Raw genomic sequence first — 27,822 nt, 5'->3', positions numbered from 1 at the left:
TTGTTTGTTCTTTTGTATTAGCTACACTTTTATATCTTCTAAGATGTGCACAAAGGTAGAACTCTCCCAGGAACATTTTCGATTCATGGGGAAAACCCACCACTATTGAAGAGTGAAAAGTGGATGCTTTTAAAGTAATTTCCCCCTAACTTTTAAATTTGAAAACTTTCAAGCCTATAGGAAATTTGCATGAATTGGACAATAAGCATCCAGCTATACTTCATCTAGATGAAGTAGCTAACATTTTGCACAGTGGTCTGCTTTCTGTCTCTCCCCCTGAGTGTGTGTGTACACAGACTTTCTTTTTCATAAATACACACACACTATATGTATATACTCTCTATGTACAGATACATTTATATTTTGCTGACATGTATGTATGACATACATATGACATATGTAGACATATTATATTTTATCCCTGACCACTTCAGAATCCCTCAGAACAAGAGCATCCGCCTACACAAATACAGCACAATATCACAATGTTACAATACTACTAGCTAATATACATCCATATTGGAACCTCCCCAGTTATCTGGATTACATCTCAAAAACTGTTTAAAATCCAAGATCTAATCAAGAATCATGAATTGCATTTTGTGGCTATGTCTCTTTAGTCTTGTCTAATCTAGAACAGTTTTCAGACTACTTGATCTTTCATGATACGGGCAGTCTTGAAGTGTCTAGCCAGTCGTTTTGCAGAATTCCTCTAATGTGGACTTGTCTGATTGTTTCCTCATGGTTGGATTCAGCTTAAACTTCTTGTCGTTATCTGTTTCTTCAGCAAGCTTGGCTAATGCCACGGTACCTTCCCATTGCGGTGCCTTCATTTCCAGTGTCCTGAGGCCCTAGGACATTTACCAGCTACCCAGACCCCTAGGGCAGCGAGGAGGCCCAGGGAGCCAGCAGGTAAAGGCCAAAGCTTTGGTCTTGGCAGAGGTCACTGCCTGTGGCAGCTGCCGACTTCTGGGGGGCACTCCTGTGGGGCCCCCAAGGCTGAAGCAGTAACCTCTCCTTTCCACCAGGCGCACTGGGTGGCCACTAGGTCACCTGTGGCTGCAGTCACTCTCTGTTGACACAGCTACAAAGGGAACAAAAAGAGGGTATGGCTGTGCCAGCGTAGTCCCACCGGAGGGAAGGGACAGCGAGAGGAGAGGGGAGCAATGACAGAGGGAAACAGAATTAAAAAACAGACCAAAAAGTGGTAGATGAAGGGACACAGACACAGCAGAGGAGAGAAAAGCGGAAACAGAGCAGCAGAGACTCAGAAGCACAGGCCCCCGGGGGGAAAAGACACTAATGTTCTTCATTAACAACTTCCCAGCCCATCTCAGAGGCCCTTCAGCTTTGGGATTTTTGGGGAGTGAAGCAAGTCTGTGTTTATCCTGGTCAGATTCAAAGGGCACCAGGGTTTCTCCCCAGGGGCCGCATGGGGTCACCTACTCAGTCTGTACTTTTCCAAACACGGAACTTCTCCTCCGTGTCCCAGGAGCCAGAAGGCCCTGGGCCAGAAGTTTCCTGCTCAGAATGTCTCCCCTCCTTCCACGAGGCTGTCTACAGATGGGGAAGCCTGCTCAAGACACATCTGGGGCAAAGGGGAGGAGCAGGAGAGGAGCAGACAGACCAGCGCCTAGAAAAGAGCAGCACCCTAAAAATAGCCTTCCCTCTGAGTGGGGAGGAACCCAGAATCCCAGAAGCTGCCGGCGGGTGTGACCTTCCTAACAGGCCAAGGATTTCTCACGGGAAAAGGGACTCAGGGGCAGGGAGTGGAGGGGCAGAGAGGCTGCTCGGCTCCTGGGAGGGAGCAGGGTAGAAAACGGGACCTAAGCAACGGTTCGGGCTTCCCTGGTGGCTCAGTGGTAAAGAATCCACTTGCCAGTGCAGGAGCTGTGGGTTCAATCCCTGAGTTGGGAAGATTCCCTGGAGGAGGAGATGGCAACCCACTCCAGTACTCTCGCCTGGGAAATCCCATGGACAGAGGCGCCTGGCAGGGCTACGGTTCACGGGATCGCAGAAGAGTCAGGCACAAATTAGAAACTGAACAACTACGAGAGCGACAGCTCCACCAAGACGAAGCTCATCCGGATCCACTAGGAAAAGCCTCCCGGTAGAGGAACTAGATGTGGACAGAGAGGGTTTCCGGGCAATAATGTGCACTGTCTGAACTCTTTGGCCAGAAGAGAAGAAAAGGGAAAGAGGGCAGTCAGGAGCCATGACCCCGGTTTTAGGACTCACAGCTGAACCCAAGTGAAGAAGCCCCTTTCTGCCCACTTTCCTTGGCCAAAGGAACACACACAGGGCCCCGTATCTTACCAAGGAGGTTGAGGGGCGTCAAGGGGCTGGAGAGGACCTCCCGAAAACTCTCCAACCATTCACGCTGCTCCTTCTCACTGGGGCAGGTGAAGACGAACCTCCGGTGGGGGGTGACGATGGTGAGGCCAGCTTTCCAGCGGTTCCCTCGGATGCCCTTGGGCAGGTCTTCAAACACCTGGTACCCCTGTTCGTTGCTCCCAAGAAACACCTGGCCCAGCTCGAAGGCATCCTGAAAAGAGAGGACAGAGGTCATCAGAGGCCACACCTGGGGCAGAGGGCCACCTGCAGGCCCGAGAGCCCCCAGGTCCATCTTAGTAAGAGGGCTGTGTGTGTGTTGGGTGGGGAGCTGTGCTGGGGATTTCAGCTAGGAGGACCCCCGAATTTAAAAGGCTCAAACTATAAAGGAAATCACACACAGCCTCTGTTTAAATGAGCTTCTCTGGTGGCTCAGTGGCAAAGAACCCGCCTGCAAAGCAGAAGAGGTCGGTTGGATCCCTGGGTCAGGAAGATCCCCTGGAGGAGGGCACCGCAAACCACTCCATATCCTTGCCTGGGGAATCCCATGAACAGAGGAGCCTGGCGGGCTACAGTCCATGGGGCACAAAGAGTCAGACACGACTTAGCAACTAAACAACATCTGTTTAAATGATACTTAATGTTTGCATGTGTGCATGCTAAGTGACTTCAGCCATGTTCGACTCTTTGTGACCCCATGGACTGTAGCCCGCCAGATTCTTCTGTTCATGGGATTCTCCAGGCAAGAATACTGGAGTGAGTTGCCATGCCCTTCTCTAGAAAATCTTCCCAACCCAGGGATGGAACCTGCATCTCTTAGGTCCCCTGTGTTGGTAGATGGGTTCTTTACCACTAGCACCAGGTGGGAAGTCCCATACTCAGTGTTTATGGAGAGCTAACTCTGGGAGTTGGCGATGGACAGGGAGGCCTAGCATGCTGCAATCCATGGGGTCGCAAAGAGTCAGACACGACTGAGTGACTGAACTGAACTGAACTCTGCACTAAGAATTCAAGTGCTTTATATATAGTAACTCACAGAATAATCCTCAGGGCAACCTCTGAAGATGGCAGTGTTATTAAGTCATCTCCTGATTGAGGAAACTGAGGCAAGGAGAACTGAGTGCTCTGTCAAAATGCCACGGGTGCACCCCTAAAAGTGGCAGGGCTGGTCCCAGAGCCCAGACAGTCGCGTTCTAGAGCTGTTACTCCCAACTGTGACTCTCCACAGCCTCCAGGTTGGAAGGCAGCCCTGGAGACTAGAGGATGGGGAAGTCCTCTCTTGGCTACCTTGGCAGCTTTTGGACACACGTGAAGGACTTCTTGAAGGCAAGGGAGAGCAGTTTCATGCCCAAGGATGACTTAGAGACAACCGTGATGGTGTCTCTCGCTGGGTCTCTCCAGCCCTGTGGCATCCCCATGGTCCCCGACCAGCTCTGACCCCACCTCTGCCTGCTGGTGCTCAGCAGGGGGGCCATCAGTGACTCTTACCAGTGGGTTCTTGTAATAAAGCAGCCTGCGCTCCTGGGGATCCAGAGCAAACCACCTTTTCTTGAAAGGTTCTCTCTGCTGCAGAAGAGGGAACTTTGTATCAGGCTTGGCCAGGCAGGGGTGGGGCACAGAGGTCAGAGGGCCAGCCCGGGCCAGGACGAGGGAGCCGGCCAGTTCCTGGCTTGGCAGTCGGACACCCCAGCGCTCGCCCCACCCCCGGGCCTTGAGCTCTGACGGCTCCAAACACCCTCCTCCACCCCAGCTTTCCCTTGCGGCCTCCAGCCGCTGCCTATGTGCGTTGGAAGAAGCATTTTCCTCTTTCTCAGGCTGTGGACAAGATATCTCAGAAAAAGGAACCTGGGAAATCAGAAGTGGCTACTGCTCAGCGCTTCTGAAAGCCCTGGCCTTGGCCAAATTCTAACCTAGGTCAGGGGAAGGAAAGTCCCCCTAAGAGCCACAGGGGCGGTGCCACCAGCTGCTGAAGGACAAAAACCTGCAACCCTTTACCCAGCCATCTGAGGCTCCCTTTACTGTGACTGCCTAACACTTCCACTGTCATCTTAACAAACATTGCATCAGCGTATTACACCTTAAAAAAAAAAGCATCAGAAAGCTGTTGCTTTGGGTTTTTTTCTTTTTTTTTTTAGGAAGTTCCTCTGCTTTCCTCTGGGAGAAGGAAATGACACCCTACTCCAGTATTCTTGCCTAGGAAATCCCACGGACAGAGGAGCCTGGCAGGCTACAGTCCACGGTGTCGCAGAGTCAGGCAAGACTAAGCACTCACACATCTGCTTGCTTCTTCCTCCTTCTCTCCTCCCCCTTCCCTGCTTCCCTGCACCCCGCCTCCTCTGCACAACCCCCACCATCTCCATCTTCTGGCTTGGAGCTTCACCGCACCAGCATCCAGGCTAGGTCTGAGATGTCCTGGGGCGGCAGGGGCCTCACTGGCATCCAAGCATAGGTACCGAGGTGAGTTCTCTCAGACCAATCACTAGTCCTGCCTCACTTGATCGGTCCTGGTAGGGCCCCAGCTCAGAGCACACAAGTGTTCAAGAGCTGCCCCTCAAAGGAGCTGTGCTTTTCAGCTGTGCTTTCCCTTTTCAGCTGTGCCTTCCCAAGAACAGGGTCAGATAGATGATGTAAAGACGAGAGCCACTGATGGCGATGCTGATCAAGAAGGAAGATGCCCAGTTGCAGGGAGAAGCGCCTGACCACCCTCCAGCCACCCTGTCTCCCACTTGGTCCTTCACCCCTGGAACTCACAAAAGTCCATTTACTTCCGCTTCCTCCCTCCTCCCTGCCCCTGGTTCCCCATTTTCCCACCTCCCCACTTTGGCCCCACTGCCCACTGGCACTGAGGCCATGAAAGTCCCCCCCAAGGAACACGGGATGTACCTTCGGACCGGTCTTTTCCATGAAGCCTTGTTTGAGATAGTTCCTGGTGATGAGGGGCACAAGCTGGGGGAAGAGAGACACACACTGACCCCCTGCCTCCCACCTAAGAGGCCGAGCTTCCCCAGCGAACTTGGCTCCCCGACAAAGGGGGAAGTTTGCAATAGGGAAGGATGTGTGCACATGGTTATATTTGGTATGGATGCAATGCTAACATTTCGACAGAGCCCGACAACAGCACCCCAGATGTCTGCAGAGCTACCCAGCACAGCTGAGTCTTGGTGTAAAGACTTAGGTTAAGTGTTCTTTCAGCAATTCCAGGAGGAGGACACAGGTCAGGCTCTGAGGAGACTCTCCAGGTATCGGGGTGGGGGGGTTGCATTCTGAGTATCTACTGCGTGTCATCGGGTGGATGGCATCACCGACTTGATGACATGAGTTTGTGCAAGCTCCGGGAGTAGGTGATGGACAGGGAAGCCTGGTGTGCTGCAGTCCATGGGGTCGCAAAGAATTGGACACAACTGAACAACTGAACTGACTGACTGTGTGTCAGGCTCTGCGTGTAATTCTCAACCACCCTGTGAGGTGGATGTTATCATTTTCATGCTCTGAATGAAGAGACAAGACCTCAGAAAAGTCACAGGATTTTCCCGAAGACATGTCACCGGTAGGATGAAGAACTTTCACCACCTAGAGCCGATAGACACCAGCCAGACCCTAGTAGTAGCTATATTGCTACTCTATGATGCTCAAGTTTAAATATGCCAAAACCTTCTGATCAGGCCCTTGGCCAAGACCTGGGCATTGGTGGGGATTCTGAGCCAGGGCCATAGAAGGCGATGGCAGGATGGATTAAGTAGAGAAAACTCTGGACTAGGAGTCAGGAGACTTGAGTTCTAGCTCCAGGTCTGACCTCAACCAGCTGTGTTATCTTGTTAAGACCTTATGCCTCTCTGGGCCTGTTTCCTTCTGTGTAATAAGGATACCGTATTATGTGATCTGCAAGACCATCCTACGCTCAGAGAAGCTTCCAGGGATTGACACTGGCCTCCTGTGCTCCAGGGTGTCAAACTGGCAAGTATAGAGCTTCAGATGAGAACAGAGCCTGGGTCGAAAGCAGGGGCAAAGGGGATGTAAGGTTTGGGAGTAGGAATGGGAAGTCTGAAGGGAGAAAGTTGTGAGCGAGAAATCAAAAATATAAAGGACACCACTCCCCTTTCCCTAAAATGCATTCTGTAGGCTTTAATTCCTTCATTTGGAGCAAAGACAAGAGTTCTAATCACTCAGTTGTCTGAACTGAAGCCAGGGCAGGGTGAATCTAGGCCTTGAGGAGAAAGGGGCTGGGAATGCGGTACTATGCACTGCACCTTAGATGCCTTGGCTCACTGGACACATGCAGCCCTGGAGGCAGAGACTGTCCCAGTGGTGACAGATGAGTAAACTGCGGCTAGGAGAGGTGAGGCCACTTGCCCTGCGTAACACATCAGCTTCCCTGCCTTCGGGTCCATGCGTTTCTTTTTACAGGACCACAATCCCACCGGGGTCCCCCAGGTTTCTGGCGTTGGATCCCTGAGCTCGAGCCAGACTTGGGTGGTTGCTCAGAACCTCACACCCTATGTAGACATGGGGGAGGCAAGACGGGGAGAGAGGCAGCAGGGAGAAAACCAGGGGTGGATAAGGGGTAACGATAGTGGAGGCGGGAGGAAGAGGACGTTGAGGATGTTACCAAAGCCCAGTTTCCCCCGCATGGGCCAGCCGAGTTGGAGAGCTGCCCAGACAGGGAGGCGGGGCGTCTGCAACTTGCCCTCAGTGTCTCCAGGCAGCAGTCAGCACCCCCACGCCACGCCCATGCAAGTGGGCGTTCACCCGCTATGGCTGCTGACTCTGCAGGCCGGGAGGACCCTGAGCCAAGCCTGGCTGGAGGAACTCGTGGAGATCTGCCATCTCAGTGCATCCCTAGGTCTGGAGAGGACCCCCATTCCAGACACTTCGCTCCCTGCAAACTGGGGAATTAATGGGCACTTAGGTTTTCAAGAAGGATCTAACAGTTGGGAATAGGAAAGTCCCAGGAATGGGACTTCCCTGGCGGTCCAGTGATTAAGATTCTGCACTTCTACTGCAGTGGGGCACAGGTCCCATCCCTCATCAGGGAAATAATACTCCACATGCTGTGTGGTATGGCCAAAAAAAAAAAAGTCACACGATTAACATGGTCTTTCCATCCCCTATCTCTTACAAAATCCTTCCAGAGCAGGCCTAACACAGGGACTAGAGTACAGCACCTCAGAGTTAGAAGAGACCCTGAAGATGACCCAGACCAAGCGCCACCTTACAGATGTGGGAAGAGCTGCTCAGAGAGGCAGCCTCACCTGCAGTGGTCACACAGCAAGTCAGGAGCAGACCATCCGCAAGGGCCCAGGCCTCCCAGCTCACACCCTCCAGCTCACAGCCCACTCTATACAGCTTCCCCGCCCAAGCCTAAGGGATGTACGTGGATGCCCCAGACGTCTGAAGACAACTGAAATGAAGTTCTCAGGCTCACTGTCACCTTGGCCATGAAAGGCAGACTCTTCCTGTTAGAATGATAATGGGAAAGATCCCACTGCCTTCCTTAAAGCAGACTAGGAAAGGGCAAAGTGGGGGATGTTCAAGTGGGAGGAACACCTTCGGTTATGCCCTTGACCTTCCTGGGACTCAGTTTCTCATCGCTGGAATGGGAATAATCACCTCACCTAACTGCTGGCCGAAAAGGACGATTAGATAAAAGGGATGACAAGATAAACCAGGTTCAGAAGCACATTGTAAGCAGTATGTGAGGGACCTTTTGTGCATTTCAGTGGGAGAAGTCAGAAAGAGATGCCCAAATCCTGAGCCTTTTGACACTGTGAGTGACGGATCCCAAAGGGGAGAGTCTGATCTGCTTTTTGGAGACTGCCTTGCCAACGGTGAGGCCATAACCCCCAGCCTCCCCAGGAAAAAACTTTTGGTTTCCCGCTGAGGTCCCCAACCCCAAGGCTCAAGGTCTTTCCTGCAGTCAAACTGAGTCTGGCCTCTGCATGTCTTTGAGGTCAGCCAAGCAGGAGCACAGGAGGTGGCAGACAGGAGCCGTGGAAGGTGGGGTCCGCATTTAGCTCACCTCAGACTCTGGGAGCTCAGGAAAGGCCATTTTTAGGTATTGGAGACGGGCTGCACGGAGGGCGTTGAACCAGTCCACTATCTCCTGCAGAGAGACATGCAAAGGACAGACAGACAGTGAGACTGAGTGCCAGCTGGGGGCCGGGGGGGCGGGCAGCCGAGGCTGGTAGCAGGAAGCCAGCTGGGTCTTCAGGTTTGGGCACATGCACACCCCCCAGTCCTACTCAGGCTGATCCCAGGGAGGACGGTGCCAGAGCCCAGGGCGTCCCCCGAGCAAGTGGGAAGCAGAGCCCCAGGGCCATGGGAAAGGACCAAGGCCAGCCGCACAGGAGTTATGCAGCGGCCCGGCACAGTGCTTGGCTCCTGCCAGTGTGTGTAAGCATCACCCAAGGATCTCGTTAAAATGCAGATTTGAATTCAGCGGGTTTGGGGTGGGGCCTGAGATTCTGCATTCCTAACAAGTTCACAGATGATGAGCTGCTGGTCATTGGGAGACACGTTGAGGAGCAAAGGTCCTCGGGTGTCAAAGACCGGCCTTCAGGTGGGGGCAGGTGCTCCTGGGGATGCTCCATCAGTGCAGATGCTCATCACCTGGAGTGCAACGTAGGCTGAAGCTGGCATGGACCTCCTGTGTCCCTCTGGGAGTGCGCCTCCCTCAGCAGTGTCCACCCTCGTCTCTCACCTGCTGAACCCCTTGTGCCAGCTGGTTCTGCCTCTGCTCTGCTGCTCTTCATTCAGTCCTTACGGCAGCCAGAGTGATTTTCAAATTGCAAATCTAATTGAGTCTAGCTTAGAGTCCTCTCCACTACCTTCAGGGAAAGAGTCTTAAGTTCTTTAGTATGACTTACTTTGCCCTCTGGACTTCCCTGACAGCTCAGACAGTAAAGAATCTGCCTGAGAATCTTCAGGAGACCCAGGTTCGATCTCTGGGTCCGGAAGATCCCCTGGAGAAGAAAATGGCAACCCACTGCAGTCTTCTTGCCTGAAGAATCCCACAGACCAAGGAGCCTAGTGGGCTACAGTCCGTGGGGTCACAAAGAGTCAGACAGGATGGAGTGACTAACATTGTCACTTTCACTTTGCTCTCTGAGCTCTTTCCATACAAAATCATTTGCAATCGCTGCCCCCACGTTCTTCCCTTCTCTTGGAACACTCTGCCTCACCCACCTCTCTGCCCTCACCCTTGATACACCTTTTATCTAGAACATTCTATTCATCCTGAGAGTGAGTTTAGATGGAATAGATTTTTGCTCCACCCAAACCCTGATTCTACGAAAAATGCCCCACCCATTCTCAGCCGCGCACCACCCATCCACAGTTGCAGTCACACTTGCTGCTATGATCCTACTCCTTCTTGGCCACAGAATCTGGATGAGGGCTGGACCAGTACAGAGGCTGAACAGGGCTTATCAGATCCTATCTCACAGGAGTATGGAAGAGGAGAGGAAAGACCTGTTCAAATAGCTGCTGTGCTGCACTTGGATGTAATAGAGTGATTGAGAAATTCATTTGAATTTGGTTTCAAAGGTATGAAACATCAGTACCTTTTCTGTTTTAGGTCAAGCTTTGCTGGTTCAGTATTCCTAAGCTCTCTTGACCAGGGCATTAAGAACCTTATAGGGTTTCAGGCACTAAGGGAAGGGGATCATCCCCACAGAAGACCCACCTAGGCCTTCACTTTGGAAAGACTCTTCCGGTCACAAATCCAACCTGCGTACAGGTTGGTTTGCCCTTAAGTTTTGCCTGTTTCAGTTCTCTATACATGTGTTCCTGTTTGCCACAGACTTAAAGCTGTCCACTTTTAATTTGCCCACCTGGCTCCTGCAGCCGTGAGTTTGTAGCCCCCCATTTATGCCCATCTAAGGGAGAAGCTGGGGCATCACCAGGGAGAGGAGACTGGCCAGAACCAGGTTGTCAGCTGCTCTACAGCTGGGCCAGTGGGAAGGAGTCAGGCACCATAAGTGTCTGAGATCATGGGCACCTCAGCAAAAGTCCTTTAGCAGAAATGGGCATGGTGAGGTAGCCACTGGTATCCAGTCAGTCTGGACCTGGGGCCACAGCAGTGAGCCCACCATGGACTGAGAGCCAGGGATCTCCTCCATGTCTCCTAACTGCACCAGTCCCAAAATTCTGGTAAAGCCAATGGAGGGAGCCGAGAAAAACGAGTGGCACTAGGCTTCTTGGCAGTTTGGGAAATGAGATCCTTGCATTTAGAGAAACTAAGAAGTGAGACATTACTTGCACTCCTGGGTTTATAGAACAATGTGTTCCTGTTAAGAGTGTATTCTGTCTGTCTCCAAACACACACAGAATCACACACACCACAGTTCCTAATTTTAACCTCTCAGGCTGCCCAACCATGCTTCTGTCCTCTGAAATAAATACCCCTGTTTCTTTTCCACTCATGACCCTTTTAAGCTGGTTTGAGTGTTCTCCTTCTCGGCATACTCACACAATTCTTAAGTAGAACCTCCTTCTTTGGATCGCCTTTTAGAGTGCCCCCTCCCCCAGACTAGGCCACTTACACGTCTCCCGTGTGTCTCCAGCACAGCCCCTATGGCCTCCCTGGGAGCATCACCTGGGAGCTTGTTGAACTAGCGTCTTGGGCCCATCCTGGACCTGCTGAGTTAGAAACTGCATCACACAGTATCTTCAGTGCCTGTTTCCCCATCTGTCTCTTTCCCAAGACTATGAGATCCTAGAACCCCATTCATGGCTCTGCCTCAATCACTCCACACCCCAGTGCTGTGCACGTTGCAGGGAGGGGCACTGTAAGGATTTACTGAAAGAGGGAAGTCCTGAACACAGAAATGATCAGGCACGGCTCTCAAGAGCTTGTCTTCCACTGCTGCCACAATCGTGAACAAATAACAGTGACAACTAATGTTTATAATGCACTTCACAGTAACGAGATGCATTCACATTCATGGTCCACAGTCTCTCAATCCTCAAGACCCCTCCGGGAAGTGGGTATTATCAACCATACACAAGCAGACTTAGGAAGGGAAGGGACCTGCCCTAGGAACACACAAGGGAGTGGCAGAAGCAGAGTCCCAACTTCCGACTCCAAACCCCAGCTCTTCAGACCATGCCAGGAAGTCAGCCCAGACGGTGGAGAGAGCATGAAGCCTGCTGAGGATGATCCATGGTCAGTATCCCAGTGCTGGGGCCTCGTGGGAAGATCCAGGCCTGTATCTGGTTTCTGACTCCTGCTGGCAAGGGTCTTCCTCCAGCAGAGGCACATGGAGTGGTAAGACAGGTGCAGAGTTCAGGAACCATCGGCCACATGACTCTGAGCAAATTACTTAACACACCCCTGCCTCAGTGCATGCGTGCTAAGTCGCTTCAGTCGTGTGCGACCCTTTGAGATGCTATGGACCGTAACCCGCCAGGTTCCTCTGTCCATGGGATTCTCCAGGCAAGAATACTGGAGTGGGTTGCCATGGCTTCCTCCAGGGGATCTTCCTGACCCAAGGATTGGAACTTCATCTCCTGCAACTCCTGCATTGCAGGTGGATTCTTTACCCCTGAGCCACGAGGGAAGTCCCATGCCTCAGTAACATGGGGATAAAACATTTCCAGGGTTTTGAAGATTAAGAACTGATGTACAGGACTTCCCTGGCAGTCCAGTGATTAAGACTCCACACTTCCAATGATTCCATCTTTGGTCAGGGAATGAAGATACCACATCCCGCGTGGCGCAGCCAAATTAATTAATTAATTATTTTTTTAAAAAGAAAAGCAATGATGTATAGTGATCACCAAGAAAAGTGCCCAGCACAGAATTAATAGCAAATCACAAAACATCAGCCCCCACCTTTGCACCTCCTCACCTCCACTTAGCATCTCTGACTCTTGCCCAGTCACATGACCCTGCCATTTAGAGCCGGCTTTTGTCTTTGCAGCTGTACTATTGGCCTGCTGTTCTCTGATGGAGCTGACTTCCTGGACCTTTGATAGTGCTTCTCAAACTTCAGCGTGCCTGAGTATCACCTAGGGATCCTGTGAAAACGCAGTTTCTAACTCAGCAGGTCCAGGATGGGCCCAAGACACTAGTTCCAACAAGCTCCCAGGTGATGCTCATGCAGTTGGTGCCAGACCACACACTGCGAAGGGAGGCCATGGGATGCACTGCTGTTTGAGCTTCGAGTCATCCCTCCTCTCATATTTGGAATCTCTGGCTGCACCTGATTGGCCACCTCTGGGCATAGTCCCGTCTGCTAACCGGACGCCCCTTGGTGGCTGTGCACCATCCAGACACACCCCTGATCCCCGCCAGGTTCCTCTCCCAGTTCTCGCTCTGCCTTAACTTTACTATGTCTCCAACCAGAAGTGACAACAGGGACTTCCCTGACAGTTTGGTGGTTAGGACTCGGTGCTTTCATTGCCGTGGGCCCAAGTTTGATCCCTGGTTGGGGAACTAAGACCCCACAAGCCACACAATGTGGCCAAAAACAGAAAGCGACAACAGATGAAAGCAAACAGCAGCATCGCGTCTCAAGAGGCTGCAGCGCCAGGGAATCAGGGAGCTGGGCCTGCGAGGTTCGGGGCTGCTGAGCTGGAGGCTGAGCGGCAACGCCACCCTCTCACCTTCCCATTCTCGTGGTACACAAACAGGTTCCGAACGCGACCATCTCTCCGGTAGGTGATCTGCAGCCCGTGGGGGTTCCCAATCTTCTCTGTCTGGAAGGTGGCATTCAAGTCCTTGATGCTGATGACAGCTTTGGGGTCTTTACCCTAAAAGAGAGGAATCGGGTACTCAGGATGCCTACAGTCAGTGGAGTGACTTCTCCTCACCTTTGCCATCAAGCCTTAAGGCAAACATGACCAATTCGGAACTCCACACAGGTTTTTAATGTTCTTGCTCTAATATCAAGATCCACAGATATTCTACCATGCTCTGTATCCAGCCATCCCACTAATCCTGCTTAATCGGCCTCTCTGAGCTGGAAGGGGGCTTGGAAAGACCGTAACTTGGCACTTTTCAAGTTTTTCAGCCATAGAACTTTTTCTAAAATAAATCATTAGGATTTCCCTTAGCGGTCCAGTGGTTAGGACTCCACGCTTCCACTGTAGGGGCACGGGTTCAGTTCCTGGTCAGGTAACTAAGATCCTTCATGCTGTGCAACCAAAAAAAAAAAAAGAATTTATAATGAAAATCCATGGAAGCCAATCAAATAAAACAGGTAAACCAATAAAAGCAGGGGTAGGCCTCAAAGCACGTCTTCCCATACTATATACTCTGTTCTCAGGGTCTGAACACATTTTGAGCACTCCCTGATGCTAAGAAGGCAAAGGGAAAACAAATGTTTCCTTTCATAACTGATGAGAGAAAGAAAAATGATACCAACAGTCTAGTCCCATAGCAGCTGTAGCTGTAGTCACATGTAGATATTAAAATTAAAATGAATTAAAGTTAGGACTTCAGGGACTTCCCTGGTGGTCCAGTGATTAAGAATCCCCCTTGCAATGCAGGGGACGAAGGCTCAGCCCCTGGTCAGGGAACTAAGATCCTACATGCCGCAGAGCAACTAAGTCCACGAGCCACAACTACTGAGCTGGCGCGCTCTACAGCCCTATGCTCCACAATAAGAGAAGCCACCAGAGTGAGGAGCCCGTGTACCACTAGAGAGTAACTCCTGCTCGCCACAACTAGAGAAAGCTTGAGTGCAGCAGTGAAGACCCAGCACAGCCAAAAATAAGGAATAAATAAATATTAAAAAAAAAAAGAGGCACAATCTCTATCCCCTCCCCGAGGACTGATGTTGAAGCTGAAACTCCAATACTTCGGCCAACTGATGCGAAGAACTGACTCATTTGAAAAGGCCTTGATGCTGGGAAAGATTGAAGGTGGGAGGAGAAGGGGACGACAGAGGATGAGATGGTTGGAGGGCATCACTGACTCAATGGACATGAGTTTGGGTGAACTCCAGGAGTTGGTGATGGACAGGGGGGCCTGGCGCGCTGCAGTCCATGGGATCGCAAAGAGTCGAACACGACTGAGTGACTGAACTGAACTGAACTGAATTGGTTTTGGTTGCATGACTTGAATTGACCAATAGCAGGCAGTTCCTGGCCTAAGCTTTGAGGCCTGGCAGCATCCTCGTTTGCTTGGGGGAAGTCGGACACCATGCTGTAACAAAGCTTGAACTGGACTCCTGAATGAGGAACATTCACAGAGAGAAAAGCCACAAGGAAGCAAAGCACGAGACATGTGAGTGAAGGCTTTCTGGGTCTCCTAGCCCAGCCCAGGAAAATGGAGCAGAGGGAACGACCCAGCTGAAGTCACAGGGAGTACTCTGCAGCAGCCACCACCTGCTCAAATTCCTGACCCCAGAGGATTATGAGACACAATCAATTGTTATTTCAAGCCACTAAGTTTTAGGGTGGTGTGTCACTCAGTAACAAATACCTAAAATACTCAGTCCTTAGACATCTTTTCTCATCCACCCTCACCCCCCCGCCCACCTCGGTGATTCCAACCAGTCCTGTTGCTCAACCAGTTTGCACGCTGCTGACTCCAGCTCAAAACTTTCCCCAAACCTCTAGACTCAGAACTTCTGAGAACGTCTTCCTCAGTCTCTACATGGATGACTAATAAGCATCTCAAATGAAAAAGGACTCATGATCATCCCCTTAGGGAGCTAAATCTTTGCCATCTCAGCAAATGACAAACTAACCTCATAGTTGCATAAGGCAAAAAATCTGGGATGCATTCTTATTTTTCGCTGTGCTGGGTCTTCGTTGCTGCCCTTGGGCTTTCTCTAGCTGACGCGAGAGGAGGCAGCTTTCTCTCTAGTTGCATGGGGTTCTCACTGCAGTGTCTTCTCTTGTGTGGCTCATGGGCTCCAGAGCACTCGGCTCAGTAGTTGCGGCACACAGGCTAAGTTCTTCACAGCACGTGGAATCTTCCTGGAGCAGAGATCGAACCTGTGTCTTCTGCACTGGCGGGTGGATTCTTAACCATTGGACCACCAGGGAAGTCCTGTGGATCATTCTTGATCCCTCTGACTTTCACACCTCATGTCCAATCCTTCAGTAGATCTCATTGGCTCTATTTCCAAAATGCAAGCAGACCACTTTTAACCATCTCCAACACCATTATCCCGATCTTGGATTATTGTGGTAGCTTCCTAACTGGTTTCTCTGCTTCTACGCTTGCCTCCTCCTGCCCCACTCTTGCTCAAGTAGCAGCCAGAGTGTCTCTTTTTAAAGTTTTAGTCAAAGCTGATCACTTTTCTGCTCAAAACCCTCCTGCGTGCATGCTAAGTCACTTCAGTAGTGTCTGATTCTTTGCAATGCTATGGATCATAGCCCACCAGGCTCCAAAGTCCAAGGGATTCTCCAGTCAAGAACGCTGGAGTGGGCTGCCATGCCCTCCTGCAGGGGATCTTCCTGACCCAGGGATAAAACTTGGGTCTCTTATATCTCATGCATTGGCAGGCAGTTTCTTTACCACTAGTGCCACCTGAGAAGCCCCCAAACCCTTGTATGTCTTCCCAATAACAGAGTAAAATCCAAACACAGAAATTTTTTGTAAAAATATTCTGGTGATAAACCCTAATGAAAAAGAATATTAAGAAATAAGAATGTAATAAAAAAAATCATATACCCAATAAGGGCCTTGTATATAGACTATATGAAGAACGATTACAGCTAAAAAAAAAAAAAAAAAAGGAAAACAAATAACATAATAAAAATATGAGAAAAGGCTGTGAATAAACATTTCTACAAAGAAGATGGGCAACTGGCCAGTAAGTACATGAGAAGACATACAACATCACTAGCCATCGAGGAAATGCAAATCAAAATCACAATGAGATATTATCTTGTACCCATTAAGATGGCTATGATCAAAAAGACAGATAATAACAAACATTGGTGAGGACGTGGAGGACCCTCATACATTGCTGGTGGGAATGTAAAATGGTGCAGCTACTTTGGAAAAATTCCTCAAAAAATTAAACAAATAGTTATCATATGACTCAGCAGTTCCACTCCTAGGGAGAATTACCCAAGAAAATTGGAAATGTAGATTCACATAAAACCTTGTACATGAATGTTCATAGCAGCATTATTCACACTAGCCCAAAAGTGGAAACAACTCATCTGTTTATCAGCTGATGAATAAATAAGTGAAATGTGGTATATCCATACAGTGGAATATTACTTGGCAATAAAAAGAAATGAAGTACTGATACGTGCTACAACATGAATGATCCTTAAAAACCTAATGCTAAATGAAGGGAGTCTGTTATAAAAGACCACATATTGTATGATTCCATTTGTATGAAATGTCAAGAACAGGCAAATCTGACAATAGATTAGTGGTTGCCTAGGGCAAGGGGCGGAGAAGGCAATGGCACCCCACTCCAGTACTCTTGCCTGGAAAATCCCATGGACGGAGGAGGCTAGAAGGCTGCAGTCCATGGGGTTGCTGAGGGTTGGACACGACTGAATGACTTCACTTTCATGCATTGGAGAAGGAAATGGCAACCCACTCCAGTGTTCTTGCCTGGAGAATCCCAGGGATGGAGGAGCCTGGTGGGCTGCCATCTATGGGGTCACACAGAGTCAGACACGACTGAAGCGACTTAGCAGCAGCAGCAGCAGCAGGGCAACGGGAGGGCTTCCCTGGTGATTCAGTGGTAAAGAATCCACCTGCCAAGCAGCAGACACGGGTTCCACCCATGAGTCAGGAAGACCTTCTGGAGTAGGAAATGGCAATCCCCTGGGAAATCCCATGGACAGAGGAGCCTGGCAGGCTATAGTCCATGGAATTGCAAAGAGTCAAACATGACTGAGTGACAAACAACAACAGGGCTAGGGGAGGCTAGTAGAGTGGAGAACTAGAGCTCACACATGTGGGTTTTCTTTTTAGGGTAATGAAAATGTTCTAAAATTGACTGTGGTGAAAGTTGCACAACTCCACGAATATACTAAAAGCTATTAATTATATACTTTAAATAGGTGAATTGCAAAGAGCTGACTCATTTGAAAAGACCCTGATGCTGGGAAAGATTGAGGGCAGGAGGAGAAGGGGACGACAGAAGATGAGATGGTTGGATGGCATCACCGATTCAATGGACATGGGTTTGGGTGGACTCCGGGAGTTGGTGATGGACAGGGAGGCCTGGCATGCTGCAGTTCATGGGGTCGCAAAGAGTCGGACACGACTGAGTGACTGAACTGAACTGAAATAGGTGAATCCTGTGGTATGCGAATTTACATTGCAATAAAGCTGTTAAAAAAAAAATCTTCCTATGGTCTTCAAAGTCTTCCACTGTGTGAGCTCATCTCTCTCCATTATTTTTTTTGCTCACTCTGTACCAGGCACTCTGGCCTCCTTCATGCCCTATAGACTCACCAAATACACTCCCAGCTCAAGCCATGGCTATGGCTCACGGTTGGGCAGTTTGTGCACTGAACAGAAAGCTCCTGGCTGAAGGGATGGGGGAGAACCGGCATCCAGGCTTCTGCTTGCCTAGACTGGGACCAGGGATGCACCCTCTGAGAGGGGTCATCTTTTCTAATCAGCACACTCGCCCATGCTCCTGCACATACTGTTCTCTCTTCTTCTACCCTCCCCCACATATCCACATAACGTACTCATGTTTATTCTGTTCTGTACTCAAAGGTCATCAGAGAGGCCTCCTCTGACCACCTCCCCATGCCCCACTTGTATCATGCTCTAACCTTCACTCTCTTTTATTTTACTTCATAGAACTTATTGCCACTGGATAGGTAACATATATTTTGGTTATTACCTGTCTCTATTCACTAGAATGGAAGCCCCAAGAGATCAGGAACTTCGTTTAGTTCACTGCTGTATCTTCAGTGCTTGGAATAAGGTCTAGCATAGTAGGTGCTCAATGAATATATACTTTTTGGCTGCGATGGGTTTTCATTGCTGCGTGAGGGCTACTCTAGCTGCAGTGATCGGGGGCTACTCTGTAGTTGGTGTGCAGGTTCTCATTGAGGTGGCTTCGTTGTTATGGAGCACAGGCTCAAGGGTACACAGGCGTCAGGAGTTACAGCATACAGGCTTAGTTGCCATGCGGTGTGTGGGATCTTCCCAGACCGGGGATTGAACCCATGTCCCCCGCATTGGCAGGTGGATTCTTAACCCCTGGACCACCAAGGAAGCCCAATAAATATTTCTTGAGTGAATGAATCAATGAAGTAAAGTCAAGTGATCATCAAAACCTTAATCATGGACCAATCTAAGCCCATTCAAGGTGAAGAGAAGGTGAGGATTTCAGTGGACTGGATGGATTGTATAATGAGGAAAAGTAGTAGCGTGTGGCACCTAAGTCTCAGTGACTGAGCTCATCTACAAGACCAGGCACCATTGATCAAAACATAGACCGGAGAGGGGTGCTTGCCCTGGCTCGGGCAGGAGTAGGAGAAGCTTACCTCTTCTTTAGTGTAGTACTTCAGCAGGCCTTCTCTTGCCAGGAGGACAAACCTCCTTTTCAGGAACTGTGCGTTGTCCCTTCCCCGCTTCCACAGGAACCCTTCTCGGTTACCTGCCACCAAAGATGAGAAAGAGTGAACCACCACAGCTCTAAGACCAACAGGCAACTCACCTGCCTATTGGTGACCCCATGCCGTGCAGTCTCAGGGGTGGAGTGGACCGCCCACCTGCTGCTGAAATGTCTCGGATCTGATTTAGCTCTTACGGCTGCAGGATGTGGGGTCCTCTCTGAGGAAACTTTGCAATGTTGTATGATTTTAGTTGGGGGGGTCCCTCCAACTTTCTTTCTTGGCTGTTTCCTAAGAAGACATAGTAAACCTTTAGGTAGGGACTTCCCTGGGGGTCCAGTGGTTAAGAATCCACCTGCCAACGCAAGGGACACGGGTTCGACCTCTGGTCTGGGAAGATCCTGCATGCTGCAGAGCAACCACTGAGCCCAAGTTCCACAACTATTGAAGCCCGCATGCCTAGAGCCTGCGCTCTGCAACAAGAGAAGTCACCGCAGCGAGAAGCCAACGCCCTGCAACTACAGAGTAGCCAGTGCAGCAATAAACACCCAGCACAGCCAAAAATATATAAATAAATTAAACGAAAATATAAGGAACCCTTAAGTAGGCTAAAAACTGAGAAACTGGACTGATTTTGAAAGAGGCCCAACTTCACGTTGATATCAGCCAACTGAAAGTCTCCCAAGTACGGGAATAATGAGTGACCTCTAGGTCCCTGCTGGTGGATGAACACTCTGTGCTCCTGGCAGCTACGAGCATTCGGCACTGGCTGCCTCTGGTCCTCGAGCAGTTTTGTACATTTTGCTCTCTGGGACAGTGTCCATTTGGACTCACAGCAGAGGGGTAGAATGTGCCACAGGTCCAAGGCCACCGAAGAGATCATGCCCTGCACAAAGGCAGGAAGGGAGGCAAAATCCAGCCCATTCTCCTTCTCAAGGCTTGTGCCACACCAGGGCTCCCTTAGCCAGAAGCAGATTGTCTATTTCTACCTGGTCTGTCCAGGGGGGTGAATCTTTTTGCAATTTATACTAAGACTCTGTACACCCTGTGGTCCTGCAAGGACCTGAAACGAGTGAGCTTCTCGGCCAAGAAGACCATAAAACCCCACCAGCTGATGTGTTGCTATTTCAGAAGCAGAGGAACCCACACCTTGGTCTCTGGGGCCAGAGCGAGGGCGGCTGACCTTGTTCCTAATACTCAGGCACTTTGTTTTCTAGAATGCATCAGAATCAGCCCTCAAGAGATAATGAAAATAACCTTACCTGGGGGTGAGATGGTTTTCCCATCGGCCATAAATTCCTGTCTCTCATACTTAGCTCGAATCCACTGTTCTTTTAAGACCCTAAAAAGAGAGAAACTTGAGTCAGCTGTGTCTGATGCATCCTCTTTTCATGGCAATTTTATGAGACCCTGTAGCTGAGGATGGGAGCTTCTCAGCAAGGCCTGGCTGCCTGCCCAGCCTGGTCAAGTTTCTCCATCTGCATACTATTAACACTTGGGACCAAGTAATGCTTCATGGTGGGAGACTATTTCGTGCTTTGTAGGATGTTTAGCAGTATCTCAGACCTCCACCGCCTTGATACCAATAGCAACCCTTCCCAAGTTGTGATACTCCAAAATGTCTGCAGACAAGGCCAGTATCTCACCAGGAAATAATATCTCCCCCCAGGGGCTAAATCCAAATTGCTATGCTATTCCAACCTCAGCCCCTCTAGGTCAATGAGACAGATGCCAGCTCCCCTGGACCGTCTACTCTGCCACACTGCACTGTGTGTTCATGAGCTTAAGCCAGGAGAGTCTGTGAGCCTTCCCCAAGGCCCACCCATGAGATCTGGGCATGCTACAATGGACAGAGCAGTGGTCTTGGGGTCTGACCCTCTGGGACCTGGTCTTACTCTACCATTTATCCACCGTGTGACCAAGGGCAAGTTGCTTTACTCCTCTGAACTTGGGGAATATTCCAGTAATATTATATCTACCTATCCCTTAGAGTTGTTGAGAGGTTTAAATGCATACAGAGGGCCTAGTACTATGTTGAGCATATAATAGGTGTTTGCTATTAGCCCAACCAGACATTGCCATCCACGACCCCTACAGAAAATCCACGCAGCTGAGAGGGACTTCATTCCAATTGTTTGGTTCCCTCTTGCCTTTTCCAGGCAAACGTTCCCAGGTTGATATGACCTCACCCCATGGCCACAGGGAATGACCTAGAACTGAGTACCTGACCCAGATTGGTCAATCAGAGCTTGGCCCTGGGCTGTTGGGAACAAAAGGAGCAAAAAACTGAGAGAGGTGGATTGGAAGCCTTCTCTCCAGGGTTGAGCTGGGAGCTGGAGCTGGGAACATGGATATGGTGTTGCTCCCAGCTACAAGAAGAAGTATATTAAAAAGCAGAGACATCACTTTGCCAACAAAGGTCTGTATAGCCAGAGCTATGTTTTTCCAGTAGTCATGTACGGATGGGAAAACTGGACCATAAAGAAGGCTGAGCACCGAACAATTGATGCTTTTGCTCTGTGGTGCTGGAGGAGACTCTTGAGAGTCCCTGGGACTGCAAGGAGATCAAACCAGCCAATCCTAAAGGAAATCAATCCTAAATATTCATTGGAAGGACTGATGCTGAAGCTTAAGTTCTGATACTTTGGCCAGCTGATGCGAAGAGCTGACTCATTGGGAAAGGAGCTGACTCCCTGATGCTGGGAAAGATTGAGGGCAAGAGGAGAAGGGGGCGACAGAGGGTGAGATGGTTGGATGGCATCATCGACTCAATGGACGTGAGTTTAAATAAACTCCAGGAGATAGTGAAGGACAAGGAAGCCTGGTATGCTGTAGTCCATGGGGTCACAAAGAATCGGACATGACTGAGCAACTGAACAACAAAAGGAAGAAAGCCTGGGTGAGAAAAAGAGGCAGGAATGGGAACCAGAGGGATTTCAGAGACTTGATAGTGCTGGAGCCTCCAGCCTGTCCTTCCAGAGGGTGGTTCCACCTCTGTTCTTTTTGCGGTCTGATCTGAACCCAGAAAATCACCTTGTGCATAAGCTGGTTTAAACTGGGTTTCTGTTGTGTGTAGTTAAGAGCCCTACTGAAGGCACAGCCCTCGGCCCCAGGACATGGAGGAACCCTGAACCACAGGATCAGAGCTGGGAGAGGGAATGGAGACCGAGATTCTGGAGGTGGAGAATTCAGGGGACTTTTAGAATTAGGGATTGAGGCCATTCAACCAGAAGGGGTTACAGTTCAGGGCTGTAGTTGGGGTCATGATACATAGCGTCTGTGTAGCACTGGCAGAGACCCTTGAGCTCAGTAGGTGCTCACCAAGTACCTGGTCCCTTCCCCTTGGAGCAAAGGGTTGGGTGGCAGCAGTGAGGCAAAAGGAGCCCTTTCACATTAAACCTGGCACCTCCCACAGCTGGGCCAGCCACCAGCCAGTATGCCAAAGTGGACATAGAAATAGATTAAAACTGGCACGAAGGGGTTTCCCTGGTGGTCCAGTGGTGAAGAATCTGCCTTGCAAGGCAAGGGACACCAGTAGGATCCCTGGTCCGGGAGGATTCCACATGCTGAGGAGCAACTAAGCCCGAGTGCTCTAGGGCCCACACGCCACTGCTCCTGGGCCCACTGTGCTGCAGCTGCTGAAGCCCACGTGCCTACAGCCTGTGCTCCACGAGAAGAGAAGCCAACACAGTGAGAAGCCAGCGCATCTCATCGAAGAGCAGCCCCAGCTTGCTGCATCCAGAGAAAGCCTGCACACAGCCACGAAGACCCACTACAGCCAAATAAAAAGAAGTAAATAAATCCTAAAAAAACAAATGGCATGAGGGGTGTCTTGTGAGATGTTTTACCTGTTATCTCCTTTAATCCCTACCATCATGCTACCATTATGCCTACCAAATGTAGGCATCACTGTCAACGTTTCAGAGATGAGGCTGCCACAGGTTGCAGAGTTCTGCTCCCTTGCCTACCTTTTCACAACTGAATAGAGACAGAGAAGCATACTGGGGTCTCCAGAGCGCAAAGCTGTGCTTGCTCCGCCACTCCCAGGTTGTTTAAATACTGGGACGTCACAGGACACTAGATACGGTTGTATAGTTTGTGCGCTGTCCACCAGCATCCTGCCATGGTTAGAGGACAATGGCAGCGGAAATGCAGCCTGTTCCTGCAAGCCACGCCTCCTGTCTGCCTGGAGGTAACCCTTCTCCCCATTCACACTCCGTTCACACAGGATGCTGAGTCCCTGGGAGGGAAGCTCAGGCTCAGACAGTCTGTCCTGCACAGGTCTGGGGTCACTACAGACCAAAGTCACCCTCACCCCTCACCCCCAGGGGACCTGAACCCTCCTGCTGTTCCATGGCATGCAATCCCAGGATACTGGATTTTTTTCCCTAGCACCTTGGTACAGTCATGAAGGCCCTGGTGTCAGATGGGCTAGTCCCAGCTCTGCCTCTATCAGCCTCAAGTGTTTCATCTATATGGTGCAGATAATGCAATATGATCTCATAGAGTTGTTGAGAGAACGAAAATTAACGCACACAAGCGTTTAACACAGGGCCTGATACAAAGTAAAGCTCAACAAATATCAGTAGCTACAAGTATGTCTATGGTTATTATTTGGGGATCTGGGGCCTAAGCAGCTGCCTTGGAGCTATGCTGAGCTTAGGTGGGACAGCTCTGGGCACAAGATTCCAAGCAAAGTAGCTGAAGCACATTGATTCTGCTAGAATACTGGCATTACTCTTGTTAATCAAGTTAGTCATCACCTGTAGGCTATGAGAACATCAAGGCAAAGGGACAGAAACTAAAGCAGATGTCCCATTTCACAGATGAGTCCAGGAAACTGGGTCCCAGAGAGGGGAGGTGATGACCCAAGCTTCGAAGGTAGAGAGGGCCCTACAGAAGTCTGTGTGTTTTCCTGTACCAAATGCTCTCCTGGCTCCACCTGCTGGGCTGGTGCACAGAAAAGACTGTCAGAGACAAAGGCACTGGAGATGGGGTAGCGGTGGGAGTGGGTGGGACCAGGAAATCAGCCACTCACATGCAGTCGTTGGCCTGGGGGATATAGTAGAATGCAGGGACTCTGGCTTCGTACTTGGTCTTCACTCGGAGGTTCCCGTTGTGGGTCATAAACTGCAAGACAACAGCAACTTGGGGTAATGTAGAACTTGAAAAAAATGTGAAACGAAACCACAGTCTACCCAGAAGGCCACTGTTCTCACTGGCTCCTAGGCTGAGTCAGGAGACACTCCTCCTGGAGTTTGACATTTCCCCCAACCCAGCTTGGTCACACGTGATGCTCAGAAGTCCCAGCCTGGAACAATGTAACAACCACGCCTCATACAAGCATAGCACTTTACAGCTCTCCCACATTATTCCATTTGATCCCCTCAATCACTGTAATCACCACAATTACTGTCCCTGTTATAAGGCGAGGACACCAAGGCTCAGAGAGCTTAGGCAACTTACCCAAGGTAACACAGCTAGTCAGTGGAGAGTTGGAATTTGAACCCAGACCCGCCTAACTCCAAAGCTCATGTACTTTCTCCACTGCCCTCCACAGATGGCCAGGACCACTAGCAGTAGTCCCTGCAAGTCTGTAGGCGATAGATGGAACTGGAGGATGGAGCACTTCAGTGCTCCACCCCATAGCGTATGTGAGTCAGGAAGATGGCACCAGAGAGACCCAGGGGAATGCATATGTGTCAGGAGTGGCCCTGGCCATCAGTCAGCACTCAGTAACATCAGGGGCATATCTGGGCTGGGGACACATGTGGAAAAAACAGCCCTTTTTTAATCCACGTCTCTTGGAAAGAGTGAACCCTATTATTCCCTTCCCCACTGGCCACTGGGCTGTGTTGCAGGATTTGCATGGGCTATGAGTCTCCATAGAGCAGGGTTCCCACTGGGCTACACTTAACCCCCTGAGCTTCAGGGATCTCACCTGCAAAGATGAAGAAGCTATAACCAGGGAGTGCTAAATGCTAAGTTGCTTCAGTCGTGTCCAACTCTTTGTGACCCCCTGGATTGTAGCCCACCAGGCTCCTCTGTCCACGGGATTTCCCAGGTAAGAACACTGGAGTGGGTTGCCATTTCCTTCTCCAGGGGATCTTCCCAACCCAAGGATCGAACCCGTGTCTCCTGCATTGGCAGGCAGGTTCTTTTCCACTGAGCCACCAGGGAAGCCCATAACAGGGGAGTGATGAGGCCCAAAGAAACGACCTTCAGGTTTATATGCCGGTTTCTGGTCTTTCTCCTGCACTAGAATGTAAGCTCCACGTAAGTAGAGACTTTATCTTCACTGCTCTCTCCTACAGCCAGCAAATGCAGGCTTACAGTAATGAGTGAATGAGTGAACGAATAAAGCGTCGAGCCCAGTGGTCTAGCGCAGTGCTTGGCACAGACAGGGGTACTCAGTAAACATGGGTCTGCTTCCCCCGTAGTCCTCGAAATCCTCAGCCAGCCCAGTTTAGGACTGCCTGCTCTCTGAAGGTTTTCTGGCCAGAATGGTGTCATCAGCCAGGCTGAAAGTGTTCTCCATCTCTGGAGATCAGGAGAACGAGGTGGCTCCCTCCCTGGCTAGGGGGACTGGAGAAGGCCTAGGGACCATGAATCAGGATACTTCTGTTCTGGTCCAGGACTTCAGCTACTAAGAACAGCAGCTGTTAATTGACTATTTACTTTGTACCTGCATTGAGTCAGCATTTAATCCTCATAGCAGCCCTGTGAAAGGATAGTGGTATATTTATAATACATGTGTGGAAAGGGCCCACAGCTAGTGTTAAATAGCAGGCTCCGGACCTCACAGCTGCAAATAAGTAAGCGATGGAGCTAGGATTTGAACTCAGGGCCTCTGTCTAACTGGCTCCTTACTGCCCCTCTCTCGGCCTCAGTTTCCTTCCCTGGAGAATGGGAGCAGGCTCCTGTTCAAAGGCTCTCCACACGCGCCCCTTGCTACCTCCACGATACTGTCGTCCCAGAAGTCAAGTCTGACGGATTTCACTTTGCTGATGTCTGGAAAGTTGCGGTGGACTCCGGAGCAGTTCAGACAGATAAAGATGCCCAGCTTGTAAGAGGCCCAGTCGGGATCTGCGGGGTGAGAGGGCAGGGTGGGGAGCGGGTGAAGAGCTGGCTGAAGAAACCAGGGCTAGGCTAGGGGCGCCAGGAGAGGCAAGGGCTTGGCAGGTACCAACAGCCCACGCCTTCTCTCTCGGCCTCCCCGCCTTGCGCGAACTAAGATACCAGCATGAAACCCTCTGGTCAGCCCACTTGGCCCTGACGCGGCTGCGGTGGCGGCCAGAATGAAGATCTTGGAGGGAGTCCGGGGGATGGAGAGCGAGAGGCTGAGGCGGCGCGAAGTGGAAGTGACAGCACTTCAGGGAACTGAGAGGAGAGCGCGGAAGGACGGACCCGCAACTCGACGCCGGGAGCTGCGGGTGGGAAGGTGGGTCAGAGTCCCTTGGCGTGCGCCGGGTCTGAGCGCGCAGAACCCCGGGGACGTCCGAGGCGCGGGAGGGGACACTGGACCATCCGGGGAGACCTGGGTCCGGGGTCTGGGAACCGCGGTGTGTGGGATGTTTGGATCCGAGCGTGGGGGAAGGGGCTGGGTCCGAGAAGAAGAGGTCAAGGACCGTGGTCCGGGTAGGCAGGGTGTCTGGCAGAGGGAGGTGAGTAGAATGGGCAGGGCACCCGGGGCTGGGATCTAGTGTCGAGGTCCAGAGGGGGCAGGTCAGGGGGCCCAGCTTCAAGTAGGGGCAGTACTGGTCGAGGAGAGGGCTGTCGGGGGCCCGGGTCCGAAGGTGATATAAGAGTCGTGCGCGGGGGTCTGGGACCCGCCCGGGTCTGGAGGCAGGGGACGGGACCCACCGGCCGCTGGCCGGCCCAGACTACCGGGCTACGTGCGCCGCCGCGACCTTACCTGCTGCCCCGCAGTCTGCGCAGTACGCGTTGCCGGTTCCCGCGGCCTGGAGCAGCTCCAGCAGCCGCTTCTTGTTGCGCTCGCGGTCGCCCATGGCCGGCCCCGGCGGGCTCAGGGCTCAGCCCGGCAGCCCCTCGGTACGCGGTAGCCCATGGCCAGCTCGGTCGCCCGCAGGTGGAGCGGGAAGCAGCCTCAGCGCCTGCAGCCAAGACCTCGCCACCAGCCCCGCCCCCGGGCGTTAAGCCCCGCCCACTCTGGACTTTCCGCCCGGCTCTGGAGCGTCCAGTTTGCCCCCCAGCTGCGAGGATCGCGTTCCTCTCTAAGGCCGCACCAGTCCGGGAGGGACTCAGCGCAGGGCTCGGAGTCGCTCACTCTGGCCGCTGATCAAATCCTGGCCTATAACCGGCTAGCGTTGTGACTGTGGACAACCTGATCAACCGCTCTGGGCCTCAGTTTTCGCCTCTGTAAAGGGAGAATGAGGATGTATGTCCTTGGAAGACTGCTGCTGCTAAGTCGCTTCAGTCGTGTCCAACTCTGTGCGACCCCATAGACGGAAGCCCACCAGGCTCCCCCGTCCCTGGGAAAACTAGAAAGGTTCTAACTTCTGTTAAGGTATTCTCCTGATGTTGGTCCTGTGCAGTGCTTAGTACTGAGTCGGACACTCAGTCGTGTCCGACTCTGCGACCTCAGGGACCGTAGCCCGCCAGGCTCCTCTGTCCATGGGGATTCTCCAGGCAAGAATACTGGAGTGGATTGCCATGTCCTCCTCCAGGGGAAAGCCCAGAGACTGAACCCAAGTCTCCCGCATTGCAGATGGATTCTTTGCCGACTGAGCCACCAGGGAAGCCCAAGAATACTGGAGTGGGTAGCCATTCCCTTCTCCAGGGGATCTTCCCTACCCAGGAATCGGGCTCTCCTGCATTGCAGGTGGATTCTTTACCAGCTGAGCTAGTAGGAAATATCAATGTAGATCCTACATCTACTTAAAGACATAGAGATGTTAAATGCCACTCCTCAGGAAGCCCTCCTTGATACTTAGCTAGCTTGGAGTGATCTCTCCAGCTTCTGGTCTTGCT

At 51.1% G+C, this 27,822-nt stretch overlaps 1 protein-coding gene across 2 annotated transcripts; it reads right to left on the bottom strand.

Moving 5' to 3' along the window:
• On the bottom strand, window positions 1-26,959 carry ADAP2 (ArfGAP with dual PH domains 2). 2 transcript variants are annotated; one of them, XM_070390417.1, is made up of 11 exons: window positions 26,747-26,957; window positions 25,787-25,917; window positions 23,870-23,961; window positions 20,094-20,173; window positions 18,763-18,875; window positions 12,937-13,083; window positions 8,348-8,431; window positions 5,215-5,277; window positions 3,820-3,897; window positions 2,317-2,545; window positions 1-1,084 (listed from the first exon to the last, which is right to left on the bottom strand). In XM_070390417.1, exons 1-11 carry the CDS (start codon window positions 26,838-26,840, stop codon window positions 1,050-1,052), a joined length of 1,146 nt encoding a protein of 381 aa, XP_070246518.1. In that variant the 5' UTR covers window positions 26,841-26,957; the 3' UTR covers window positions 1-1,049. The 2 variants fall into 2 exon arrangements, with proteins under 2 accessions (XP_070246518.1, XP_070246519.1); XM_070390418.1 differs by lacking the exon at window positions 5,215-5,277 and having other exon boundaries at window positions 26,747-26,959.
• Window positions 26,960-27,822: the final 863 nt, after the last annotated feature.

Source organism: Bos mutus, chromosome 19, assembly GCF_027580195.1.
Source record: "Bos mutus isolate GX-2022 chromosome 19, NWIPB_WYAK_1.1, whole genome shotgun sequence".
In the NCBI taxonomy this organism is placed as follows: domain Eukaryota; kingdom Metazoa; phylum Chordata; class Mammalia; order Artiodactyla; family Bovidae; genus Bos; species Bos mutus.
The sequence above is the reverse complement of the archived record's forward strand: the minus strand, read 5'-3'. Positions and strand labels throughout refer to the sequence as shown.

Coding starts and splice junctions, on each gene's coding strand:
- ADAP2 (XM_070390417.1), bottom strand. CDS start 26,840: ATGGGCGACCGCGAGCGCAACAAGAAGCGGCTGCTGGAGCTGCTCCAG. Junction 23,962..25,786: donor GGGACGACAGTATCGTGGAG/GTAGCAAGGGGC, acceptor GTTGTCTTGCAG/TTTATGACCCACAACGGGAA. Junction 20,174..23,869: donor CCCCAGGCCAACGACTGCAT/GTGAGTGGCTGA, acceptor CTCTCTTTTTAG/GGTCTTAAAAGAACAGTGGA.